The sequence below is a fragment of the Scyliorhinus torazame genome, chromosome 8, assembly GCF_047496885.1.
Source record: "Scyliorhinus torazame isolate Kashiwa2021f chromosome 8, sScyTor2.1, whole genome shotgun sequence".
Classification (NCBI taxonomy): Eukaryota; Metazoa; Chordata; class Chondrichthyes; order Carcharhiniformes; family Scyliorhinidae; genus Scyliorhinus; species Scyliorhinus torazame.
Window position 1 is genome coordinate 65056341 of NC_092714.1, and position 26975 is coordinate 65083315.

Sequence of the window (26975 nt, forward strand, 5' to 3'; positions counted from 1 at the left end):
TTCAAACATTCGCCAGTGTTACAGGTGTACTCAGCCTTTCTAAAGTGTTACAGGTATACTCAAGCAGTCTCCAGTATTACAGGTATACTCAGTCTGTCTCCAGGATTGTAGTTTGCAGACAGACTCCAGTATTACAAGTATAATCAGGCAGTCTCCCATGTTCAGATAAAATAAGACTCTCTCCAATGTTACATGTATACTCAGACTGTCTCCAATGTTACAAGTATAATCCAGCAGCCTCCAGTGTTCAGGTAAAATCAGACTGTCTCCAATGTTACAGGTATACTCAGACTGTCTTCAATGTTATAGGTACACTCAGCTAGTCGCCAATGTTACAGTATACTCAGACAGTCTCCAATGTTACAAGTATAATCCAGCAGCCTCCAGTGTTCAGGTAAAATCAGACTGTCTCCAATGTTACAGGTATACTCAGACTGTCTTCAATGTTACAGGTACACTCAGCTAGTCGCCAATGTTACAGTATACTCAGACAGTCTCCAATGCTACAGGTATAATCAGACAGTCTCCAAAGTTACAAGTATACTCAGACAGTCTCCAATGTTACAGATTTAATCAGACAGTCTCCAATGTTACATGTATACTCAGACAGTCTCCAATGTTACAGTATACTCAGACAGTCTCCAATGCTACAGGTATAATCAGACAGTCTCCAATGTTACATGTATACTCAGAGAGTCTCCAATGTTACAGTATACTCAGACAGTCTCCAATGCTACAGGTATAATCAGACAGTCTCCAATATTACAATTATACTCAGACAGTCTCCAATGTTACAGATTTAATCAGTCAGTCTCCAATGTTACATGTATACTCAGACAGTCTCCAATGTTACAGGTATAATCAGTCAGTCTCCAATGTTACATGTATACTCAGACAGTCTCCAATGTTACAGGTATAATCAGACAGTCTCCAATGTTACAAGTATACTCAGACAGTCTCCAATGTTACATGTATACTCAGACAGTCTCCAATGTTACAAGTATACTCAGACAGTCTCCAATGTTACAGATATAAGCAGACAGTCTCCAATGTTTCAGGTATACTCAGGCAGTCTCCAGTGTTACAGGTTTACCACAGTCAGTTGCAGGTACACTCAGTCTCCAATGTTACATGTATACTCAGACAGTCTCCAATGTTACAGGTATAATCAGACAGTCTCCAATGTTACAAGTATACTCAGACAGTCTCCAATGTTACAGATATAAGCAGACAGTCTCCAATGTTTCAGGTATACTCAGGCAGTCTCCAGTGTTACAGGTTTACCACAGTCTCCATAGTTGCAGGTACACTCAGTCTCCAATGTTACAGGTATAATCAGACAGTCTCCAATGTTTCAGGTATACTCAGGCAGTCTCCAGTGTTACAGGTTTACCACAGTCTCCATAGTTGCAGGTACACTCAGTCTCCAATGTTACAGGTATAATCAGACAGTCTCCAATGTTACATGTATACTCAGAGAGTCTCCAATGTTACAGATATAAGCAGACAGTCTCCAAAGTTTCAGGTATGCTCAGGCAGTCTCCAGTGTTACAGGTTTACCACAGTCTCCATAGTTGCAGGTACACTCAGTCTCCAATGTTGCAGGTATACTCAGACAGTCTCCAGAGTTACAGGTATACACAGTCCGTCTTCAGTGTTACAGGTACACTCAGCTCATCTCCAATGTTACAGGTATACTCAGACTGTCTCCAATGCGACAGGTATAATCAGAGAACCTTCAGTGTAACAGGTTTACTCAGACAGTCTCCAATGTTACAAGTCTACTCAGACAGTCTCCAGCCTCCCATGTAGAGTGTTCCGAGTCTTCAGTTATTCATAGGCTTTTTCCCATTACTCGGCATCAAGATTGTAAATCCATGTTGTATTGTTAGCAGAACCGACGTATGGATGAAGTGATTCACAGTCATCTTGAACGGTTTTCATAATTATTCTTGGATTCCCTAATGGTTTCTCAGAAAGAAAACGAGTTTAATACATTTCTAACAGAATCACGGAATTCTGTAAAAATCCTGATTGCTCCCAAGCGAGCAATAGCGTTATAAGTTTGAGGGAATAAATAGCTTAATTAGCAAAATAAAACGTTATTATCACAATCCTAACATAATCGAATGAAGTGGTTTTAGACAGACACGGTACAACTTCTTCCAGAACATATATTTTACATATGCGGTATTAGTAAAGATGTCTATTTAACTCTATTTGGCTCAATTTCCTTTGGCCATGCATTCGAGCAGCTAACCACAACTCAGGGAATTTGTGGGTCCCAGTTACCCCGAAGGCGGAAGGCTATTTTTCCGTTGATATTTTCTGTGTTGTTTCCCGCTGTATACACATATTAAACACACTGTAGTGTCCTCTACTGGCAGAGCGGAGTCACGCAGCAGTAATTCAAAACAAAAGGGTTGAAAGGAAAAACTAAGAAGCTCTAACGTTGACCACCTTGCGGAAACATAGAAAAGTGTATTACAGTAAGCCCTGGGTCCTCAGAGGTCCTGCATTCAAACCTCAAATTGTGAAATAAAATTTAGTAAATTAAGTAATTGGTGAGCTAAAAGCTGCTGGGTTGTTGTAAAGCAATAACAGGTTCACGAACATGCACGAATACCTTCGGGGAGGAACCTACTGCCGATACCCAGTGCCACATTTTCGTCTGATGTTTGATGTCTTCTCTTAAGCAACTCTATTGCTGATCGTTAAATAAAATCAGAAGATAAATATAATTCAACCAACTGAGCTCAACATCTGATCACGACAAGACTTAAGAAATACAATTCTCACCGACCCTGATAAGTCCTCCTCCTTAATATCTAAGGACTGGTGCCCGACAAATTCGGAGATCCGCTCCACAGGCTAGTCAGGAAATATCTTGGCATAGTTCTGTTCACAGAGTGATATCTTCCAGCCAATATCAAATTCTTCCATCACAATCCTTTGGTATGTCTTGTCCTACTGGTAGATAGGCCCATCAGGAATGAGGACACAATCTGATGACATTAGAGAACTCTCAACGTTTACTCAAAACCCTGTCTGGGCTGATTCAGACCAAGTAAGGTCAGGGATACCTGCTGCTGATTACCATCCACCACTCCCTTTCCACTGAGCCACTGGTGGTTCAGTATTCCTTCATGTTGAATGGCAATTGGAAGGAGCACTCTGAAGAAAAGGCACAAAATGACCTCAGAATGGGCCTGCATCAGGTGATGAGGAAACTAATATAGGGGTAAACTGTTTGCCTCTTCCTCACTATTCTACCTGCTCTACTGCTAAAGATAGTTCTGATAGCAATGGAAATATTTGTAACGCGTAGTTGTTCTGTAAATGCATCATTCATTATGTCCGATGGCACCATCTATTGGGGATGGACTAAAAACAGCAACCCAAACTCGGCATCAATGAGGTGCTAGGGCCATCATCCCCAAAAGGACAGTGTATCACAATCAATAGTGGCATAGCTCCATCTCCCTCAAGTCCGGGGACTAATGCAAGTTTAACAGGCAGTATACAAAAGTGTTGCTGGGAGTGGCAGAAGCACACGTGTGAATGAGGCTGCAAACTAGTGAATACAGGGCTATCCGCGTTCTAAGTGTTTGCAAAACCACCAGTGAAAACCGCCCAGTGTTAGCTGGTTTCAAGATGGAAAATGGAGTTGGGAGTAAAAGGGCAGTGATTCAGACTGGCAGAGTGGCAACGCTGTGGCCACTGCTGTTCACAATTTACATTGACGATTTGGACTTTGGAATCAAAAACACAATATTTAAATTTGCGGATCACACCAAACTTGGGGGTGGAGGTGGGATAATTAATATTGAGAAGCACTGCAATAAATTATAGGAGGGCACTAATAAATATGCAGAATGGGCAAATGATTAGCAAAATAAGTTCAACAAGCATGAACGTGAGCTAATACATTTTGGTAGGAAGAATAGGAAGGTCACTTATTATTTGAAGAGTCAAGTCTAAGCACTGGGGATGGAGATACCAGAAATGCATGGGTGCACATATAAGGAAAGGATTGACAGGTGCAGGTCTTTTCTCTTGAAAAACAACTGAAGGGTGACTTAATAGAACCTTAGAATCCATACAGTGCAGAAGGAGGCCATTTGCCCCATGGAGTCTGCACCGGTCCTCTGAAAGAGCACCCACGCTAGGCCCAGTCACCCGTCTTTAGAGAAGCTATTAGCCAGTAAATTCAATTCACTCTTCATGACATTAATGTTGTTGAGCACACTGGAACAGCAAAAGGTATGGACTCTTTTAAGATCTCAGCTGCAGTGTGGGAAATGTGCATTAGAAAATCAATTCCAGCACAGCTATGACAGATATTTATCTGCCATGCGGCAAATTTCTCAGGTAGCCCCCATCCACAAAAAGCACAACAAATCTATCTCTGCCAATAATTACCAACTTTCAACCTTGTCCAATAAATGGCAAAATGATGGAAGGAATCTTCAATTGTGCAACCAAGCAATACCCACTTGCCAATAACTTGCATGTCCATGTTTAGTTTAGCTTCCATCCAAAACTGACCTTGTTGCAGACAAGATAAGAATGGAATGCAGTGAACGTTTTTGTACTCAATATCAAAGCAGCATTTGACCAAGGGATAGATATATAAATTACAATAGCATAGAACTAACTATGTTAGAGATCAGGAATATTCTCTTTACATAGAAGAGTAACTGAACTCTGGAAGAGTTGGAATCGCTGCAAGTGTTTAAAGGGAGTTGGATGTGTTCTGAGCTATGGTCAATATTGCTGCTTACAAAAGATAGGTGAGGCATTGGGCAATTTGTATCATGGCTATCGGTCTCCTGGAAACGTTTGATCATCTTCGGGGCATCAGAGAACATTTCATTCATATTTTCTTTCTCTCTTTTGGAATTCCATACCCCATCCCTCCCCCCCAACCACATCCAGGAGACCATGTCTACTGGTGAGTTAGGGACAATGGGAGTCAGAATGTCCAATTATACCAAGATGATATGGGACAAGCTTGATGTACTATCTAGTCTTTATATGTCCATCATTTTCATTTGTTTGTATGGCACCAAAACTGAAGTCAGTGGATGTTCAATAGGAGTATCGCCAGTGGTGAAGTCATGTCTGTTACAAGGAAGATAGCCAAGGGTGTCATAGGCTAATCACTAGGATAATAGCTCACTGCAGCAGATCATCAGATCTTGGGGCAGGAGTAGATCATTCGACCCTGCTCTGCCAATCAACAAGATCATAGCTGATCTGATTATGGCCTTAACTCCACTTTCTCACCAGTCTCCCAAAACTCTCAACTTCTTTGTCGTTGAAAAATCTAACTTAGCCTTCAGTACATTCAATGACCCAACGTCTGCTCTCCGCAAAAGAGAATTCAAAGGCTGATGACCTTCTGAGAGAATAAGTTCCTCCTCATCTGTATCTTAAGTGGGAGACACCTTCTTTTGAAACTGTGCCCCCTTGTTCTAGATTCCTCCATAGGAGCAAACATAATCTCAGCATCTACCCTGTCAAACCTCTAAAAGATCTTTCATGATTCAATAAGAGTGCCTCTCATTCTTCTTAACTTCAAAGAGCATTGACCAACCTGCACAACCTTTCCTCACAAGACTACCCCATCGCCCAGGAATCAGCTTAGTGAACCTTCTCTGAATTACTTCCAATGCAAGTATGTCCCTCCTTAAGTCAGGAGATTAAAACTGTGTACCATCCTCAGGGTGCGATTTCACCAATTCCTGCACAGATGTAGCAAGATATCCCAACTTTTATTCTCCATTCCCCTTGCAATTATTAAATTAAATCCTTTCGAGTAGATCCTGCAATCATGAAATTCTTCCACACGGCTGCACTGAAAGTGTTGTCCTTTTTGGATGTCACTCCTGATACTGGTGTCTTAGGAAAATTTCTTCAGGGTACCAAGATTATTGAACTAGACAGAGGGGATACTTGAAGAGCAGATCTTTCTTGATGAAATCTGCTCTTGAAAAATGTTGATGAAAGTAAAGATTATCTTGAACAATAAAAACCACTCCTCGTCTACTGCTGGTTGCGTTCAAGGAAAAGGTTATAATCCCGGAGGGGTCTTGACAGGTAGGATGTTGAAAAGATGTTTCCTCTTGCGGGAGAATCCAGAACTAGGGGTCACTTTTTAAAAAATAACAGGGCGCCTATTTAAAACAGAGATGAGAATTTTTTTCTTTCAGAGTGTTGTGAATTTCCGGAAATCTCTTCCTCAAAAGGTGGTGGAAGCAACGTCTTTGAATATATCTAAAGCAGAGCTAGAGAGGTTCTTGGTATGCAGGGAGGGTGAGAGGTGGTAGGTGGAAATGTGGAGTTGAGTTGAGAATCAGATCAGCCATAATATTATTGAATGGTAGTGCAGGCTCGAGGAGCCGAGTGGCCTTCTCCTGCTCCTAATTTGTACTTTCGTAAATGCAGGACAAATCAATTCCTGAACTAATTTGTGCTCCTCTCTGTGAGACCTTTTGAACATAAGTTTGATGTATGGATAAGGATATGCACTCATGCTGAGACTCACTGACTTGATTATTGTAATGTATTATAACAGTTTTTAATACATACTTTAATTAAAGTTAGACAGGGTAATATTCTTTTTTGTTATTATTCATTTATATGCAAACTTTTTAATGAACAAGCGATGTTAACATTAATTTCTATGTTGACAATGACGTGAAATTGAATTGAATAAAGGCCAACATTCCATGTGCCTTCCCATACTCGCTGTACCTGCATGCTTTTTGTGATTCATGTAAGAACAGGAAAGATCCCTCTTAACTGCAGCATTCTGCAGTCTCTCTCCATTTAAATAATATTCTGTTTTTCTAATTTTCTTGCTCCAGCGGGCAACCTCACACTGCACCTGCCAATTTTTGCTCACTAATTTAACCTATCTGTACCCTCCTTACACTTTGCTTTCCAACTTCTCTTTGTATCATCAGCAAATTTGGCTACAATACAGTCCATCCCTTCATCACTAATTGAGGCCCCTGCACTGATCGTTGTGACTCCACTAGTTACAGTTTGCAAACTGAAAACGGTCCATTTATACCGACTCGTTTCCTGTTCAGTGCAAATCCTCTATCCATGCAAACATCTCACCCCCACCATAAGCTCTTACCTTGTGTAATAATCTTTTATGTGGCACGCGTCAAATGCCTTTTCGAAATCCAAATACTATTGCTTCATCTATTGGTTCCCATTTATCTACCCTGTTTATTACATCTTCAAAGAACTCCAATACATTTGTCTGTAACAATTTCACTTTCTCAAAAACCATGTTGACTCTGCCTGGTTGTAGAATAGTTTTCTAAATGTCCTGCTCTTCAATAACTGTTGCTACCCTTTTTCCATTGGTGGATGTTAGGCTAGCTGGCATATGGGCCGGGATTCTCCGAAATCCCGGCTAAGTGTTGATGCCGGTGTCAAAACCAGCACGAGCAATGCCGGCGTCAACGGGTCTCCAGGCCCAGGCATTCACCCTTCCTCGGGGGCTAGAATGGTGCCGGAGTGCTGTGCGCTGCTTCAGCGCCGAAAGCTGGCGGGCGCGGGTCCAGACATGTGTGCGCCACAGCCGGTGCAGGTCCGCATATGCGCGCCACGGCCATCTGCGCGCCGGCCCCCATGCAATATTGCGGAGCCCTACAGGGGCCCGGCATGGAGGAACATAGGCACCCCCCCGGAATTAGCTCTCCCGCCGATCGGTTGTCCCTAATTGCGTGTCTGGCCACCGTGGATGCCCCCCCCAAGTCGGCGCCCCCCTTCTCCCCCACCAGGACGTCCCCCGCAGCCTGAACGTCAAGGTCCCGCCGGGTAGGAGCATACGCACGCGGCCTGTTGAGTGCAGAGAATCGCCGGGCGGGGGGCTGCCTTCAGCGGCCCCGACCTGCGCCACGGCGACTGCACCAGCGCGATTGGCGCCAATTCTCCAGTCGCCGAAGAATCGGCAGCCCAGCGTCAGAGAGGCGTGTTGGGATTCGCCCTACCCCGGCGATTCTCCGACCCAGCGTGGTCCGGCCATAGTTTCCTGCTTTCTGTCTCCCTCCTTTCTTATATAGTGGTGTTGCATTTGTGGATTTCCAATCTGCTGGCACTTTTCCAGAATCTAGGAAATTTCAGAAGATTTAGGACCCTCAGGTCCAGGCAACTTGCCAGCATTAATTCCCATTAATTTTCCTCATACTTTTCTGTAGTGATCATGATCATTTTAAATTCCTCCCTCCTTTTTGCCTCTTTACTTGCTGCTATTCTTGGATGCTTTCTGGATATTCTACTATGAAGACAAAATACTTGCTTAAATCCCCTGCCATTTCCTTGTTTCCCAATATTAATTCCCCAGTCTCATTCTCTAAGGTACCAATGCTTACTTTAGTGACTTTCTTCCTTGTTATACTTAGAAGGAGCATCTCCTGTCTGTTTTTATATTTCTTGCTGGATGAGTTCCTTAGGGAAACATTCTCAGTCCAACCATCCTTTTTGAGGAGAGGCATGGCCTTCAACACAATGTAAAAGTTGTAACGATACAATGAAACATGAGCAAATTTGATTATTCTCTAAGCAACAATAATTCCACACAACATGGAAAGTCGAATATGCTACAGAACACAACAGCAAGTCAGTCAGCATCTGTAAAGAAAAGCATGGGCAATGACACTTTGGGTGTGTTCCCTTCATCAGAATTAACCCATATGCTGTTTTTCCAATATTTTCTTCTCATATTTCAGAACCCAAATATTTATTAGTTTCTTGACAATTTTCAGAATATTTTACTAATGTGATTACCCTAAAGACACGGAGCACAAGTATAATATGTCACATACAAATTTCAGGGGAGGAAAAAATGAAAGGAACTACATCCATAAACAGGAAGACCCTAAATAAATAAACTCTAGTGTGCAGATCTTTAAAGGTGGCCGTGCAGAGGCACTAAGACCTCAAAAAGACAAAGTGCTATTTTAGGCTATTCACAAATGGCATGGAATAAAAAAGCAAGAAAATTATGTTTTTAGGACATTGGTTAGGAATGTTGCCTGCAGCAGCCCAGGGACCTCACTACCCAGAAAGGAGTATTGAGAAGATTCATTAATAATATCTGAAATGAAAGAATGTTTGAAAACAACTTCATTTCTCACTGTAACAGAGGAGGTTAAAGGGGGAAAATCTTACAAAGCTTTCAACATTACAAAAGGGTTTGAGAGAACCAAAAATAAATGACTTGTTTTCACTGGGTGGCAAATTATCAGCAACTGAATCTTGTTTCGAGATAGTTACCAGAAGAGCAAAAGTGAAAGTTGGAAGAATGTTTTTCTACAGAGGATTGTTAGAATACGGAATGCTTTATATGGCAAGCAGCCCCTGAGGCAGAAATTATATCGTTTAAAAGGAAATTGGATAAATACTGAAAAAGAAGAATATTAAAGGATAGCGAAATGGGAGGGAAATTGTATTAGACAGCTCCAAATGCGTCGCTTGGATCAGACTATACACAATGGGCCGAATAACCCCCTGCTGTGCTCTAATTTGTGTAACATGAGAGTATTTTATACAAGCTCAAGAACCGTAATAGCACCATAACTTACTGGAATATTACTGTGGCAAAATTAATGCATTTCAGAATAACATTTGGGTTGATGCTTTGAATGTGCGGATAAAATTTCGCAACCAGCTAAAACTGAAGTCAACAGATTGGGCTATCCTGGCATGATTGTTGCAGAGATCGGTGTGCTTGCTCTGCTAACAAGGTTTGTGAGGATGTCCAAGACACAGTTTGGGAACAGGTTGCATCAAACTTACAATTTGTAGTTGAATTTTAATGACTAGTTTTTAAACATCGAGAGGAATTTTTAGTTTGGACTCAAGTGGAAATGAAACCAGAGCAGGATCTATAGGGCTGATTTTCAACCACGAGATTTACGTTTGTGCTCAAATGAAAATGAGGCTCATTAAATCCAGTTAACTCTTTTCTAGGATATTTAATCATGGGCGTTAGCAAAAAATCCAACAAGACAGTTCTTAAATCTCAAAGAAAAAACTAGCGCTGCTTGTAAAGGATAGTTAGCTTGAAATTCCTGAATTGAGAACGTGTATTTAAAGGTATTCCATAAATGCTTAGTTTGACTTAGTTGCATAGCTGTAATTTCAGTAGCACTGTCCTGATAACCCCACCAGAGTGGAAATTTGAGAAAACTCCTAGCGAAATGTTCCAGGTAAAACCCTCTCTAACACTTTCAACATTGTCAAGTAGATGCGGTAGTTATACTGAAACAGCATGGCCGGGGATCAACTCTGTCGCACATGTATTTAGCAGCATAGCAAGATGCTTCCAGGGCCAAGAGTCTTTTGGTGGGTCTCATGCACTTACTTTTGGAATGAACGATTTCAGCTCACGTTAGCATCTATGCAGGTCGGGACGGACCGAGGAGGCCAAATAGTATCTGCCAACTGGCCCTTTTGGCTGGGGGTGCTCGCATACATCTCAGCCTCGACTCTACCATTCACATGTTGGGCCCTATCATCTGATGGGAATGCTCATGGGATTTGCACCTCCTGTTAGGTTCTTGGTGAACCACCACCGCTCAGTTAAGATGTGGCAAGTCTAAAGAGGTCTGCTTTAACCGGCATAGACAGAACAGACCTAATTGGCCTCCTTCAGTACTGTCACAACTCTGTCATTCTCTGGGAATTTGTTGAGCGCTGTATGACTGGAGAAAACAAATCATGCATTACTCCAGTGCCTCAATGTAAGTGCAGACTGAAGACAACAAAGGTCAGATGAATTGTAGACCACGCACACTATTCCCAAAGTAGCTTTGTTTTATATAATAGAAGTGAACATACATCGCGAATAGAATGAAACACTATGAATATCCCACCCTCTACCGCAGCGAGGCCAACTTATGAATATACGGGGTCAAGGCTGACATGTTTGCAATTATCCACAGCCAAAAGGATCTAGTGGGCGATAATACATGGCCTCCCCTCAACACCCCCTGGCCATTTTTGTACGTAAGACAATGGCAGCTATTATGCAACTGGAAATGGAATCAACCCGAGAAGTCGCATATCTAACTTGCAATAAAAGTTGTGGCTAGCTTTCTCCAAGATGGAACATTGTGCTTTTACTGCAGTGTGTGTGGCCCATGAAGCAATTGCAATTAAACTTGCAGTTATGGCATAAGACAATGGTTGAAACACTCCCACGACCCATTAAACAGCTAAACGTTGGAACTCCGACAAAACGAGTTATTTTAAAATGGTACATATAAAATGAAAGCAGTCACACAAACAGTGCAGACCACTGGATGCCTGCCGTACAAGTACTTTTTCACACATGGGTTCGACCTCCACATGAGATGATTCATGGAAAAAAAATCGCATATCACAAGCCACCCATATGTGTCCGCACATGTGGTTTCTGCATCAGTGGCTATACTTGCACTTGCTTTTAAATCGGATGTGATTTCAATCATGACAATTTAACTGAGATCACTTGAGGTGATAAGTATATATAATTTTAATATTTTTCCCTCTGGAGCCATATAAAGAAATGGAACAAGTCAGAGAAAGGGCTAGGAGTGATTTGTGATAATAAACAATGTTCAGTTTACTGGGTAGCGTGGGTTATCTGCGTGCCCGTGTAACTGTGCTATTTTACTTTGAGAAATCACCATATTATATTAATTCGGCATGCAGTGCATCCCAAAGATTTACTGTAGACTATCCTGCTTTCTCTTTCTGGCGACCAGTTCCAGGTAAAACCTTCGCTCTGGGGACAGAGGAAAATATGCCTCGTGCACCACGAGGTGCGGGAGAAAAACACCAATCTTGCTTCCCAACATTTTGCAGATCTTTAGTCTGGTTGGAACATATTAAAGTTGAAATTTAATGAGATTCTAATGACTTTGGCGGCAGTTCATGAGCAGATTCTCCACCATTCTTTCACTTTATTCCACATTATAGGAAGGGATTGCACTGGAGCGGTGCAGAGGCGATTCACCAGGATGTTGCCTGGGATGGAACATTTAAGTTATGAAGAGAGGTTGGATAGGCTTGGGTTGTTTTTGCTGGAGCAGAGAAGACCTGATCGACGTGCACAAGATTATGAGGGGCATGGACAGGGTGGATAAGGAGCAGCTGGTCCCCTTAGTTGAAGGGTCGGTTCCAAGGGGACACAAGTTCAAGGTGAGGGGTGGGAGGCTCAGGGGGGATTTGAGGAAAAAAATCTTTTACCCAAAGGGTGGTGACGGTCTAGAATGCACTGCCTGGGAGAATGGTAGAGGCAGGTTGCCTCACAGCCTTTAAAAAGTACCTGAATGAACACTTGGCATGTCTTAACTTTCAAGGCTATGGACCAAGTGCTGACAACTGGGATTAGATAGGGAGGTCAGGTGTCTTTCACGAGTTGGTGCAGACTCAATCGGCCAAATTGCCTCTTCTGCCATGTAGTATTCTGTGATTAATATATGATAGAAAAAGTTGTTTATTTTGTGAGCTGGGAACATGGTGCAATTATAAAATAAGTTACAGAATTTACCATACCACAGACTTTCTTTTATTGTTAAGCCAATGTGGCTAAAGTTGAAAACTTAAAGTCCCAAAATGAACCATCTGTCTTCTGTTGGCTGTGTTAACGGGAACTCACTGGCCAGATTGGATGAGGTCACGGAAAATTTTCATTTCATTTTCAAATGTCAGATGTAAAGAATTTTGCACAACTAGACAAAGTCAGCAGCTACTCCAAAATGCCAGAAACGAGATCAATAACAGATACAATGCATCATTTGGTGTTATGGTGTATCCCTTGGGCATGTAGCACGTACTCTTTAGCTTTCAGCTGTGAAGTAAGTAACTGGGAGGAATACAAACCATACAGGAAACTCTCACATTGTTGCGGACAGCAGTTATTCTCAATATTTGTCAGGTTCAGAGTGTTGAAGTCTGTTGACTTCATAGGTTACCCAGGAACATCTCAAGCAGGAAGACTCACATCTATATAATACCTTCCACAATCTCAGGCTGTCCTAAAGCACTTAACAGCTAATTAATTACAACAATGTCTGCATCTCAAAAGTAATGTGGGAACAACATGGAGTGCACTCGGATAAATGTAAACATTATATCAGTATTCCCATTCCCATAACATACATATCTCCAAAGCTCCCGATGCTAATAAAAGTTCTCCCTGAAATGTATCCACTAATGATGCATATGCCCAAAGTCCCCACAGTTTGAGATCAATAATTTTATTGCCTTATGTACCGATGTGTTCCATTTATTGCCAAAAGAGATCAATTAAATTCAATGCTTCAGTAATTAAATCCAAGGTGTAACAGAGATGTAATGATTAGAGAACAGGAAAATCAAGGTTTAACCCTTGATGTGTGCTGTTCAAAGCTGTCAGGATGGTACAGTTGGCCTCAACACCCAGCAACCATGTAAAGGATGGACGGGAAAGTGTGTAGGAGGGAAATAATCACGTAGGTGTACCTGGTCTTGATCGGTTTTTTGAAAAATATATTGATATTGAGTGAGGGCAGGGTTGACTGGACTAATTGAATCCTCCTCCCACTGCGGAGATGCCAAAACTCATCATCTCGGCTGATCTATCACGGTATGGCAGACTTAACATGCAATGGCATTTCAGCATGAGTCGTGCCGTCAGCTGGGGAGATCATTAAATGATAAAATAGATTTTAGATTCTGCTGGAGATTTCGCATTCTCTAAAAGTCCACAGTTTTTCTATTTACCATCTCTGGCTTGATTACACTGTTTATTATGAGAACACAGTCACGGGGTCATGCTGAACTCCATGTGTTTTCATTCCAATCAATCGTGAAATGAGGCCACTATTGAATTCACAATCCAATACATATCACAACTATTTTAATTATAAATTTGAGGATTTGGATTTCATTGGTTTTCACTATAAATACTGCTTCTATTTTTCAATGAAAACTTGCACATTTAGCAACAATGGCTTTTCGTTGGAATTGTTCTCCAGAGGTTTAAATGTTAATGGCCTAGAACCTCTGATCTCCAGGGCGTTGATCTTACTCATAAGATAAGTCAGAAAATACATTGGGGGATCACCTGGAAGTAAGTCCCCATATGAGGCCGACATGGGAATTACCCAGGAAGATTGAACTTCTAATGGGCAATTGCCCTGCACTGGAACTGCTCAATATTCTGATTTAACTCAAAGACTTTGGATGGTTCCAGCTCTCTTCATGAATAGTTACCTAAATAGGTTAGAAGGATTGAAACCACTTCTAACTCCTGGGTAACTATGATACTGACTCTTGCTGAGTCCACAGTGGACCCACTGACTACTGTTCCCACCCCGTCACTGGACAACATGAAGCCCAGTGATCCATCCTACCCCTATCCAACCCATCTTGACTCACCCTACTCCCCTGACCCGTCTTCCCCTCCTCAGACCCATTTTGATCTCCTTACCCGAGGAAGGATATAGTTGCCTTGGAGGGGGTATTATACAGGTGCATTCGGTTGATTCATGAAATGAGAGGGCTGTCCTATGAGGAGAGATTGAGTGGAATGGGCCTATTTTCTCTGGAGATCAGAAGAATGGGAGGTGATCTCATTGAAACATACAACATTCTTAAGAGGAATTGGCAGGGTTGATGCTGAGGGGCAGATTCCTTGGCTGGAGAGTCTAGAACATGGGTCATCATCTCAGGATAAGGCCATTTACGACTGAGATGAGAAATTTCTTCACTCAGGAATTGTGAATCTATGGAATTCTGTACCCCACAGATTGATTCTTAAGCATTTAAGACATTAATAGATGTTTGGATCCCAAGAAATTCAAGGGATATGGGAATTTGCAGGGAGAGAGGGATGTGCAGGGGGAAAGGAGTTGATGCTAAAATTTGGTCATCACCTTATTGAATGGCACAGTAGGCCCGAGGTACTGTATGGCCGGCTCCTGCTCCAACTTCTTATAATGTAGTCTGATTGTACACATTTCACTTGCTCTGGGAACTAGTTTGGATCCAATTAGGCTTTGACAGACAGGTCAAAAATCTTATTTTTACTCCCAAGTCATGATTTTGGGCACCCTCCATTTACCAGCCAACCAAGGTATGCTTCACAGGTTCCATTTTTAAAAAAGCCACACATATCATTATTCCAATTCTGATCAATTATACTCAGTAAATGATAACCAGTGCAGATCCTAAGGAGGCCTTGTGGCACAATGGTAGCGTTCCTACTGTTGGGCCAGATGCTCTGGGTCTGAGTCCAATGCCAAGGCTTGTTGGCCACGGATTCTACAGTTCAACAGACTGATAATCAGCTCGGGAATCCACCCACCACTCCTCCCCACAATATTACCCAAAGGTTAAAAAATGTGTGGGTGTCAAGATACACTTAAAAAAAAGTACAGACTCTAAATACACATATAAATAATCACTGACCCCCCCTTTAAGTACACAATGATTAACTCTTCCACTTCAAGCAGATTTGACTATCTTGCTCACATAACTCAGTAGCTACAGTTCCTAATTGATAGATGGTTAGCTAAAGCCAATCAGTTTTCGGATATCATGGTACATAGGGCCTGCCAATTCTCTTGCTTTTTCAGCTCCACGGTTTAAGACTTGCTCGAGGAAACCTTTCTCGGCCCTAAGTCTTTCAATTTCATTCTTAATTGGTGCAAACTTCTCGATGACAGCCTCAGCCACCACATATTTGTAGCGTGCAGTTTCCAGCCCTTTGCTTTGATGCACAACCTCCTCGACAGTCATTCCAGTCACTGCTGTGTGCACTGCTACCAGATTTGATACCCCTGGACGTGTCTCTGGGTCATACGTCACTTCAGAGGTGAAGTCTGTTACTGCTTTGCGAAACTTCAATAATATCTCCTCGGGCGTGTCAGTGATATTGACAGTCGCTAACGTTTGAGGGTCCGACTTTGACATCTTTGCAACAGGGTTCCTCAATGATTTAATTTTTTTAGTTTCACCTGCAATGAGAGGAGGGATTAATATAAAAATGTTTATTTGTAAAGTAATATTGAAACATAAGTTAATACTCAATATTGCAATCTTTCTTGTGCAAATTCGGTCTAACAGCCACTGGGTCTGATCTTGTTCCACTTCAACATGGACCAGATAAAATCAATTCTATTCAGTTCCGATCATAAACTTCATACGTCAGGATTCCATTCCATCCCTTTTCCTGACTGCTTCCTTGGACTGAATCAGAGTATCAGGATTTACCATCAAGAAGATGCACTGCAGGAACTCACCGGTATTCCTTAGACAGCACCTTCCAAACCCACGACTGCTGCCATCTAGAAGGTGGTGAGCAGATACACAGGAAAACCACCACTTGGAAGATCCCCCTCCAAGTCACAACAACCCTGACTGGAAAAATATCACCATTCCTTCACTGTTGCTGGGTCAAATTCCTGGAATCCCTCCCTAACAGCACTGTGGGTGTACCTGCACCACATGAACTCCAGTGGTTCAAGAAGACAGCTCACTGCCACCATCTCAAAGGGAACCAGGGATGGGCAATAAATGCTGACCTAGCCAGAGATCCCCACATCATGTGAAAGAATAACAAACAAAAATCCTGTTACGACTTTTTCCTACTTGGTTTACTCCAATGTCCTGTGAAACTGTTTGGTCATGTGTTACATGAAAGGCGCTATAAGAGTGTTAGTAGTTCATCTTGTACTCACTTAGAATAGCTTTTGGTATGGGAAAAAAGCAGCCATATTGATTGTTGAAGATTCGCGCTATATCCTGCGCCAGCTCCAGGTGTTGTATCTGATCCTCTCCAACAGGCACATGGGTTGATCTTATAGGAGAAGAAAAATCAATTACGATTAGATCCTTCCAAAAGAATAAAATAGCTAACAGTTCAAAGAAAGGATTAATAACAAGTACTGTGGCTACCCGATAATGCACAATGCCTGTCTGAAGCAGTGGACTCCTCGGGTTAACATGCAAACGGGGTTCCTAGAGAACTCTTGTTCTCCAACAAATAGCAAACTTTGTGCCCAGAACCCATGGGAGGCATTGAAATGAGGCCTGGACCCCAAAATGTTTTGAACCTCCCAATGATAACATTATGTTGGTAGTGTAGGCACCCTGCCTACTTCATGCCTCCTCCAGCCAGAAGTCGAAGGTTGTACCTGTGAAGAGCCCTGAATGATCGCTCATGACACAGTGGTGCAAAATGTTTTGAGATTGTAAAGCAGTAGATGAAAGTTGCAGACGATATTCAGATTATGAATTTGGCCTGAATCTTGCATCAAAAGTGGTGTGACATTGTGGAGAATGGGCAGTCTCACACCAATTCAATTTGTCGCCAAACGATTTGCAATTTGCAAAAAATGGTAGCACAGTGGTTAGCACCGTTGCTTCGCAGCGCCAGGGTCCCAGGTTCGATTCCCACCTTGGGTCACTGTCTGTACGGAGTCTGCAGGTTCTCCCAGTGTCTGCGTGGGTTTCCTCCGGGTGCTCCGGTTTCCTCCCACAAGCCTCGAAAGACGTGCTGTTAGGTAATTTGGACATTCTGAATTCTTCCTCTGCGTCACCGAACAGGTGCCGGAGTGTGGCAACTAGGGGATTTTTTCAGTAACTTTTATTGCAGTGTTAATGTAAGCCTACTTGTGACAATAAAGATTATTATTATATATTATTATTCCAGTGTGGTGGAAAACTGGACTTCCAAAGTACCCATGGGTACTTGGGTCTCTTGGTCCATTAAAAAAATTATCTTCAGTTAATTTAATATTGACCGTGCGCCTGAATTCCCTAAACATTTTTAAAAATTCATCCATGGGATGTGGGCCGTTCTGCCTTGGTGAACATTCCCATTTCGTTTACCTTGGCGGGATCTTTCAGTCCAGCTGACGACGCACCCTCGCCGTGGGTTTCTCGGCGGTAAGGGTTGCATTGAATGGGAAACCCCATTGATAGCAGTTGGACCAGAAGATCCCTCCGCCGGCCAATGGAGGACTATCTGCAGCCGCTGCGAAGGAAGGGTTAAAACTTTAGTTAACTTCATGTTAAACAAAGTACCTCCATTTTTGTGGGTTTTAGTCACTGCAAACTGAGCCTGCATTGTAGTTAAAGGGTTTACGATGTGAAAGTAAACAGTATTTAAAGAAAGATGAAGCTATTGCATAGCAACCAGAAGTCACATTAGGTTAGAAAGAACTCTTGAGCTTTGTTTTAAGTTGGAACCAGAGGAAGCTCGACAGGCCAAGGGAACCGCAGGGAGCAGACTTCCCAAAAGAAAGTTCTGAAATCAGGGAGTTGGGACAAAAAATATGTCTCAGGCAGACAGTTAAGTTAAAGGAACAAAGAACAACAAGTTTAACAAGATCCTGTTGGGTGAAGTTAAAGAACAAAGCAGAAAGTGCTTGGAGTTAAAGTGACAGCGAGATGAATCAGATTTAAGATGAGAAGCCAGACATCCAAGGTAAATTAACAGTTTGGTGATGATTTAATATAACCTGTGAAGCAGTAGTGTTCCGTTGGCTTGGCTAGCCAAGCTTACCTGAGAGATTGTGTGGAAGTTTGAATGCATGCGGCAATCCAAGGCAGAGGAAGACTAAAAGGAGAGGTTGAAATCCTGGAAGTGGATCCGGTTGTGTTTGGTCCCTTGAACTTCATGATCTGCCAAACCAAGTTCCTCTTATTATGTCTTGTGCGGTAGGATGGCAATCCGATATGGAGCACATTTTCGTGGAGTCTTGCTACTGCTCTGGAACTTACAACTTCTGCTGACCTGTTACATGTACGTCTTATTACCCTCGATCTCATGTTCTGCAGATGGTCGGATGAGCCTCTCTTTATATGACCTTGGTCTTGAGACCGCATGGTGTGTCTGTACTGCCACCTGCTGTTTGGAGGTCTCATACCATCCAACTATAATATGGCTCTTAGGCATATCACCACAGATCCTTGGTACAGGCATCCGAGAGAAAGTGTCGTTTGGGAGAAGATTCCAAGGCATGTTTCTTTTGAGTGGAGTTAGTGTTAGGGGAGTTTGGAAACACTCGTGTGGAAGTCAGAGTTCCAGTGAGATCAGTTGGCGCTCAGTGTGCCAAGCATCTGGGGGATTTGATGAGAAATCCATAGAAGTTATTCTGGGTGCCATCTGCCACTTGGTTTCAAAGTGTGGTGTGTCTGACCACATTTCACCTATTGGTTTACATGGACGGTGTACTTACTGAGAACATTAGAATTTAAGTTATTTTGTAACTTGTGTAATCCTTATAAATTTGTATATACTTGTAAAGGTGTAGTGGGGGTGAGGGAGTAGTTTACTATAGATAATCTTTTCTTGTTTAAGAAATGCTTTATTATTCTGTTGAAAGTTAATTGGCAGTCCTATGACTCTGTTTATCCATGTTTCTAAACAAAAAATAAAAGCTACGATCTATTAAGCCAGGGTTGCGATCGGGGACCTGACTGTCCAGTCATAACATTAGCTGGGATTGTACAAATGATGGAAGAAGCTAATTGATTAAGCAGCAAAAGATGATTGTACCTAGGGCATACCCAGAGGGACTCCTGCAGTGATGTCTGGGAACGGGGATGATTGACCTCCAATGGTCACAACCATGTTCCTTTGGGTAAGGTATGACTCCAACCAGCAGAGAGTTTTTCCCTGATTTCCATCGTCTCAGGTTTTGCTTGAGCTCCTTGATGCCATTCTCGGTCAAATGCTGCCTTGATGTCAAGGGCAGTCACTCTCACCTCACCTCTGGAGTTCAGTTCTTTTATCCATGTTTGTACAAAGACTGTAGTAAGGTCAGGAGCTGAGTGACCCGAGCAGAACATTCCACGTTACTGGGTAGATGCCAGTGTTGTAGCTGTACTGGAACAGCTAGGCTAGAGGCATGGTAATTTCTGGAGCACAAGTCTTCAGTTCTATAGCCGGACTATTTTCAAGGCCCTTAGCCTTTTCAGTATCCAGTACCTTCAGCCGTTTCTTGATATCATGTGGAGTGAATAGGCTGAAATCTGATATCTGTGGAGACTGACATAGATCATCCACTCAGAACTTCTGGCTGAAGATTGTGCGAAGGCTTCAGCCTTATCTTTTGCACTGATGTGCTAGGCTCCCTCATCATTGAGGATGGGGATATTTCTGAAGTCTCCTCCTCCACTGGGTTGTTTAAATGTCTGCCACCATTCACAACTGGATCTGGCAGGACTATCAAGCTTAGATCTGATCACTTGGTTGTGAAATCGCTTAGCTCTATTACTTGCTGTTCATGCTGATTGGCATGTAAGTAGTCCTGTGTTTTTCAATGAACTAGGGTTGATCCTCTGGCTTGGTGGCAATGGTAGAGTGGATAATATACCAGGCCATGAGGGTGCAGTTAAGTATAATTCTGCTGCTGAGGGCACACAGTGTGTGACGGTTGTCCTGTCTCGAGTTGCTCGATCTGTTTGAAATATCCCATTTAGCACGGTGGTAGTACCACACAATACGATGGAGGGTATCCTCAATATGAAGATGGAATTTCGTCTCTACCAGGACTGTGCAGTGATCACTCTGACTGATACGGTCATAGATAGATACATCTGCAGCAGGCAGATTGGTGAAGATGAGGTCAAGTATGTTTTTCCCCTCTTGTTGGTTCCCTCAGTACCTGCTGCACACCCGGTCTAGCAGCTATTTCCTTTAGGACTTGGTCAGCTCAGTCTGTAGTGGTGCTAGTGAGCCACTCTTGTTGATGGACATTGAAGTCCCCCACCCAGAGAACATTCTTCACCCTTGCCACCCTCAGAAGGCAGGTGCTCAGAGGTCTCTCCTGGGCAGGATCATTGGAGTTCCATCCAGGCAGTATAAATGTGATATTCACCAAGAGACTGACGAGCAAATCCACAAATTTAATTAGAACTATTAGTATGCTGATGAATATCTCTTACTTGTATAACAGAATATCGGCAGACTGCAGGACTGGGTAAGTGAACAGTCCCAAACTTCCCTCGTCCTTCTGGCCAGAGCTTTTCACCTGTAAAAAGTTAGTAAAAATACTAATCATTACAAGGATTGGGCAATTTGCTTTTAATTAAAAGACGTTTGCTACTATCAATAGTTTTACTCTGGCTGGACTTCTGATGCAGAATACGTTCAGAAAACTAGAGTTGTACATAAGGGAATGTCCTAAAGTTGCCCTTTGCTTTCCTCAAAACAAAATAAAGAAAATGCTTATAATTATCAAAATGCTGAAGGACATATCATGATTCACCCTTTGGGTAAGATAAAATAACACGTGAGAAAATATCTTTCATATCCCCAGGATATCCCAAAATGCTTTACAGCCGATGGATGACCTTTTAGGAGTAATTATTGTTGTCTAGGGAAACACAACAGCCAAGTTATACATAGCAAGACCCCACAAACAGTAGAAAAATCTGCTTTTGCTGATTTTGGTTGAGGAAAAAGTGTTGGGAAAGACACTAGGTGAATTCCACTGTTTTGTTGCCAATGAGAGCTATGGATCTTTTACATTTCCCTGAACAGACAGGGTATCATGTTCACTTTTTACCTGAAGAAAACCACACCCCAAAACAGAAACAGGAGGGCAAACATGGGATAGAAATAGGGTGGGAACCTGGAGTGAAGCACTAAGTAGGGCCAACTCCACCTCCTCCTGTGCAGGGGTAAGCCTCATGCAGTTTAAAGTGGTGCACAGAGCCCACCTAACCAGAACCCGAATGAACAGGTTCTTTCCGGAGGATAAATGGGAATGATGCCAGAGAGGCCCGGCCAACCACACCCACATGTTCTGGGTCTACCCCAGACTTGTTGGGTTCTGGGTGGCCTTCTTTGAGGCGATGTCCAAGGTTGTGGGCGTGGAGCCATGTCCAAGAGTAGCTGTCTTCAGTGTGTGTGTGTGCGTGTGTGTGTGTGTGGCAGATAGAGACCCCCCCCCCCCCCAACAAAGCCATAGGGGTAACAGCAAAAATCACAAAATGAAGTAAAGGATATAACAATACAACACTCAGGGCGGAAGGGGCCAGGATGGAGCCCGACTATCAACGGAGGGAGGAGGGGGAGGGCCAATGAAAGCGATACATGTCAAACTGTACATAAGAAACTCTGTAAATATTATGTGTTTTGTGTCTAATTGTTAAATTGTTAAAATTGGAAAATGCCAATAAAAATATTAAAAAAAGAAAATCACACCCAGTAACATGGTGCTCTCAGTAATACATTGAAGTGCCAATTTTGATGCTCAAGGTTTAGTAGGGCTTAAACCCTTGAATTGTTGACTGAGAGGCATCTGTTTAACCACATAGCAAAGCTAACATTACAAGTTAACTTTTCATTTTACACCGTCACACTCCAGTTTAACTTTGTAGAGTGAGAGTGCAAAATGAGTTGCACCGGTTCAGAGTTTGGTCACTGTGTAACTTTGTTTTTGTGCAACTGCAAGAAAACAAGCTGAAGCATGGTCAGTGGGGTCTTGAAACAATAAAATTAATGTTATTTGTTCCATTGATTAATTACAGGAATCATCTCCCTTGTTAAACAATTTGTTTGTGAGGCTCCCAATTGCCATTGGCCAACTCTGAAATACTAATATTTAACTTAATTGAAAAGAAGTTTCAATTTAATGCATGGAGGGAGAGATGCACAACTGCAATCTGTATTTTTTTTTTCTTTCACAGGATGTCGGTGTCGCTGGCGTTGCCCATCCCCAATTCCCCTTGACATTTTCCAATATCATTACCTATATCACCAGAGAAAAAGAGCTGTTCAAAGTAATGGGTTCTGACAGACTTTACTATCAGAGATTCAACAAGAAAGAGAGTACCTTCCACTGAGGTAAATGACGTAATCGTGGCATACTCGTCAGACAACACAGAATCCAAGCTAATTCTGTATGTTCGGAGACCTGTAAGATAATACATGTAAACAGGTTGGTGAATTAGGAAATGTACAATGAGTTTGGGAACCTCCCAGTCTTTAGAGCAGGGGTTGACAACATATGGCACAATATGGTTTTGAGTGGCGCTCCCACTGCTAGTCCAATTAATGGCACAAAAAGTTCTAAATCTAATATTTTGTCATTTACTTATCCCGAGAAGGTAGGTTACATTTGTCACAGTCGAAGCGTGATGGAAAATATATATATATATATTTATTCATCAACTGGATTATTTTATAAAGTAATTTTTTCCCCCTGTACTGTTAAAAATGGAGAACTGCTGAACTAACAAATGGTTCAGCCAGTCATCTGATGCCTTGAGCAGTTTCAAGGTAACCATGGCCACGGCGATGAGGCACCTGGTTCAGCTACCTTTGTACCTCCGAACAAAGGAAAAATCTTTGCAAGATGTAATCTCCCATAAAGGAGTTTATGGCCAAAGACCTAACACCATGGGTTCAACAAAGAAAGCAGCAGTTAGTTGAGTCTGTGCGGAGTCTGCACATCCTCCCCGTGTGTGCGTGGGTTTCCTCCGGGTGCTCCGGTTTCCTCCCACAGTTCAAAGATGTGCAGGTTAGGTGGATTGGCCATGCTAAATTGCCCTTAGTGGCCAAAATTGCCCTTAGTGTTGGGTGGGGTACTGGGTGATGGGGATAGGGTGGAGATGTGGGCTTGGGTAGGGTGCTCTTTCAAAGAGCCAGTCCAGACACGATGGGCTGAATGGCCTCCTTCTGCACTGTAAATTCTATGATTCTATGACCCAACACCAGTGTCTCCAAAAGCAAACAGGAATCCTGACTCCAATTAAACACCTAGATTCCAGTCTTGGGAATATCCATCCTGGGTCCATCATCTAAGAGGTATGCAACATGACCACCCCCAAGTTACACTGTGATAACGTCTGTTGGAATTTAACTTCAGAAGTTACTGTCTGTCCTCTGAACAGAACTCCAGGCAAGAGGCTGTGTTGTCTACCATCCAGTCGATAGCAGCAGAAAAGACCTCATACCCTCATCCAACCTGCCAACTGCTGGAACCTCGGAGCTCGTGCCTCCAAACTAATATCATTCTACACACCTTCTCATGTCAGGCAAGTCTCACTCCTGAAAGGTGACGCCTTCTACAATCAGCCAACCTACCGTCGGAAGGGTTGACTCTTGATTCTGGCTCTAGATACATGTAAAACAAATACTTGTATCTTTATTGTGGCCGTGCCCTGTTCCTTTTTCCTTATCCCCCATTTATTGTGTGTGTGTAAAAAGGGGTGGATGTTGTGAAACTCCACGTGCGTGTGCGTAAAACTTTCCTCTTTCCTTGAGTTGTGCGTGCAAGTCATTAATTAGAGGATTGGAACATTTCCAAATTTAAGGGTTGGGGACAATACACCACCAGTTATAAAGAAGAAATCAGAATATAAAAACATTTTTCTGTTTACGGATGGGTAGAGTGGAGAAATTGGGGCAGTTTAAATTGAACCCCCTCCTGTCTGTAACACATTGATAAATGATGGATAGAATTAAATAGTAAATGTTGTGTTTTATTAATTACTGGGATATTTTTAAGACCCAATCTGCTGCTTACATCAATATCATGTAATGTGGAACAGGGCACTACGTTTGACGTCTGTTGTCATTTCTTTCACTGTAAATTGAGAGGTATATACATGAAAAAATGCCAGATCCTAAGAAAGCAAAGTTAGATGTCCGTTCAGACTTCTTGGACAGACATATTTGGATTTATTCAAAAGAAGGATCATGCTGCCTGTGCTTCCTGTTGTGACAGTGTTGTTTATCTCAGATCAAGTGTTCAATGACATTTTCAAATGAATCATGAGACAACCTTTCTCGGCAAAGGGAGTTATGGGCAAAGTTTAGAGATCTGCGGAGTGAAGGTCGCGAAAGAGATCATGGGGCCTCTATTCTGACCTGCTGGATGTCCCTGCCAGTGAAACTTAACTGTTTAAAGAAAATTGTGTTTGTAATACTTTCAGCATTTGGATACACATACCGGTATGAACTGGTATTTTCACACATTAAGTCAGTCATCTGTCCCTTTTGCAGTTGGTTAACAACCGATCATTTGGAAGCCTGTGTGCAGCTTAACGTATCAAAATACTTTGGAAAACCCAGCAAAGAAAAGCAAGGGTACACTAACCTGGCTAAATCTGCATTGTAAGTTAATTTTAAAATAAGCTTTTTAAGAATTTTAAAAACCTTATTTACTTGACATACAACAATAGTTTAATTATATATAGACACTTCATAAACATTAAAATGTATGACTGATACTCAAAACCCCAAATTAGAGTGAATAAATGTAGGCTTAACATGGTGATTGTGAAAGGTTGCCGACCCATGCATTAGAGTATTTTGTGAGCAGACATTCTTACTATAATAATAATCTTTATGGTCACAAGTAGGCTTACATTAACACTGCAATGAAGTTACTGTGAAAAACCCCTAGTCGCCATATTCCGTCGCCTGTTCAGGTACACAGAGGGAGCATTCAGATTGTCCAATTCATCTAACAGCACATCTTTCGGGACTTGTGGGAGGAAACTGGAGCGCCCGGAGGAAATCCATGCAAACACGGGGAGAACGTGCAGACTCTGCAGACAGTGACCCAAGCCGGGAATCAAACCCGGGTCCCTGGCCCTGTGAAGCAACTGTGCTAACCACTGTGCTACTGTGCCACTTTGAGACAGTGAAGTCTGACTAATGGCATTTCACTTATAAAGCATGTTTCCAATGACAAATTGTAAAGGAATAGCGGCAGGAGTAGGCCATTTAAGCCTTCGAGCCTGCTGGGCCATTGACCAAGGCCAGGATTGACCTGCATTCTCAACTCCTTCCTGAGCTATCCTCAATCTTTAATTCCCAGAGTACCCAAAAATCTATTGACTTCCGTCTTTAGTATGTTCAGTGATGGTGGGAGAAAATTCCAAAATCACAACCCATTGAGTGAAGACATTTCTCCTCATGTCAGTCCTAAATGGCTGACCCATTATTCTGAGACTGTGACCCTCTGTTCCAGGTTGCCCAGCCAGGGGTTAACATTTTGTAAGCATGGCCCCTATTAAGTCCTTTAAGAAATTTATATGTCTCAATTAGAACAGCTCTCATTCTTCTAAACTCCAGAGAATATTGGCCTTGCGTTTGCAATCTCTCCTCATAGGTCAATCCCCTCATCTGGTACCACTATTTGCTGAGCCCTGAAAAACATAGCTGGGTCTGCAGCAAGTGGTGAGGAAACCAACACAAGGGAAATACATACTTGACCTTGTCCTCACAAATCTACCTATGGCAGGTGCATCTGTCCAGGACAGTATTGGTATGAGTGACCCTACACAGTCCTTGTGGAGACAAAGACCTTTCTTCACACTGAGGATGCCCTCTATCGTGTTGTGTGGCATGGCCACCATGCTGAACGGGGTAGATTTCAATCAGATATAGCAATTCAAGGTTGGGCATTTATGAGGGGCTGCGGGCCACCATCAACAGTAGAATTGTACTCACTTACAATCTGTAAATTCATGGCCCGGCACATGCCCCACTCTACCATTACCACCAAGCCAGGGGATCAACCCTGGTTCAATGAAGAGTGCAGGAGGGCATGCCAGGGCACTAAGCATATCTAAAAGTGAGGTGTCAATCTGGTGAAGTTACAACACAGAACTACTTGCATGCCAAACAGCATAAACAGCTAGTAATAGACGGAGCTAAGCAATTCCACAACCAATGGATCAGATCTAAGCTTTACAGTCCTGCCTCATCCAACCGTGAATGGTGGTGGACAATTAAACAACTCACTGGATGAGGCAGCTCCATAAATATCCCCATCCGCAATAATGGGGTAGTGCAGCACATCAGTGCAAAAGGCAAGGCTGAAGCATTTATAAGAACCTTCAGCCAGAAGTGCAGAATGGATGATGCATCTCTGCCTCCTCCAGAGGTCTCCAGCAGCACAGATGTCAGTTGCCAGCCAATTCATTTCTCTCCACGTGATATCAAGAAA

At 42.5% G+C, this 26975-nt stretch overlaps 1 protein-coding gene across 5 annotated transcripts in view; it reads right to left on the reverse strand.

Moving 5' to 3' along the window:
• Positions 1–9986: 9986 nt before the first annotated feature.
• Positions 9987–26975, reverse strand: part of wars2 (tryptophanyl tRNA synthetase 2, mitochondrial) — a 73331-nt gene continuing 56342 nt past the window's right edge. For all 5 annotated transcript variants that reach the window (XM_072513743.1, XM_072513747.1, XM_072513745.1 and 2 more), the window contains 4 exons: positions 22848–22928; positions 20953–21038; positions 16737–16855; positions 9987–16013 (listed from right to left, as the gene is read on the reverse strand). In XM_072513743.1, the coding sequence (XP_072369844.1) occupies positions 15565–16013; positions 16737–16855; positions 20953–21038; positions 22848–22928 (735 nt within the window). In that variant the 3' untranslated portion in view covers positions 9987–15564. The remainder of the gene's footprint in view (positions 16014–16736; positions 16856–20952; positions 21039–22847; positions 22929–26975) is intronic.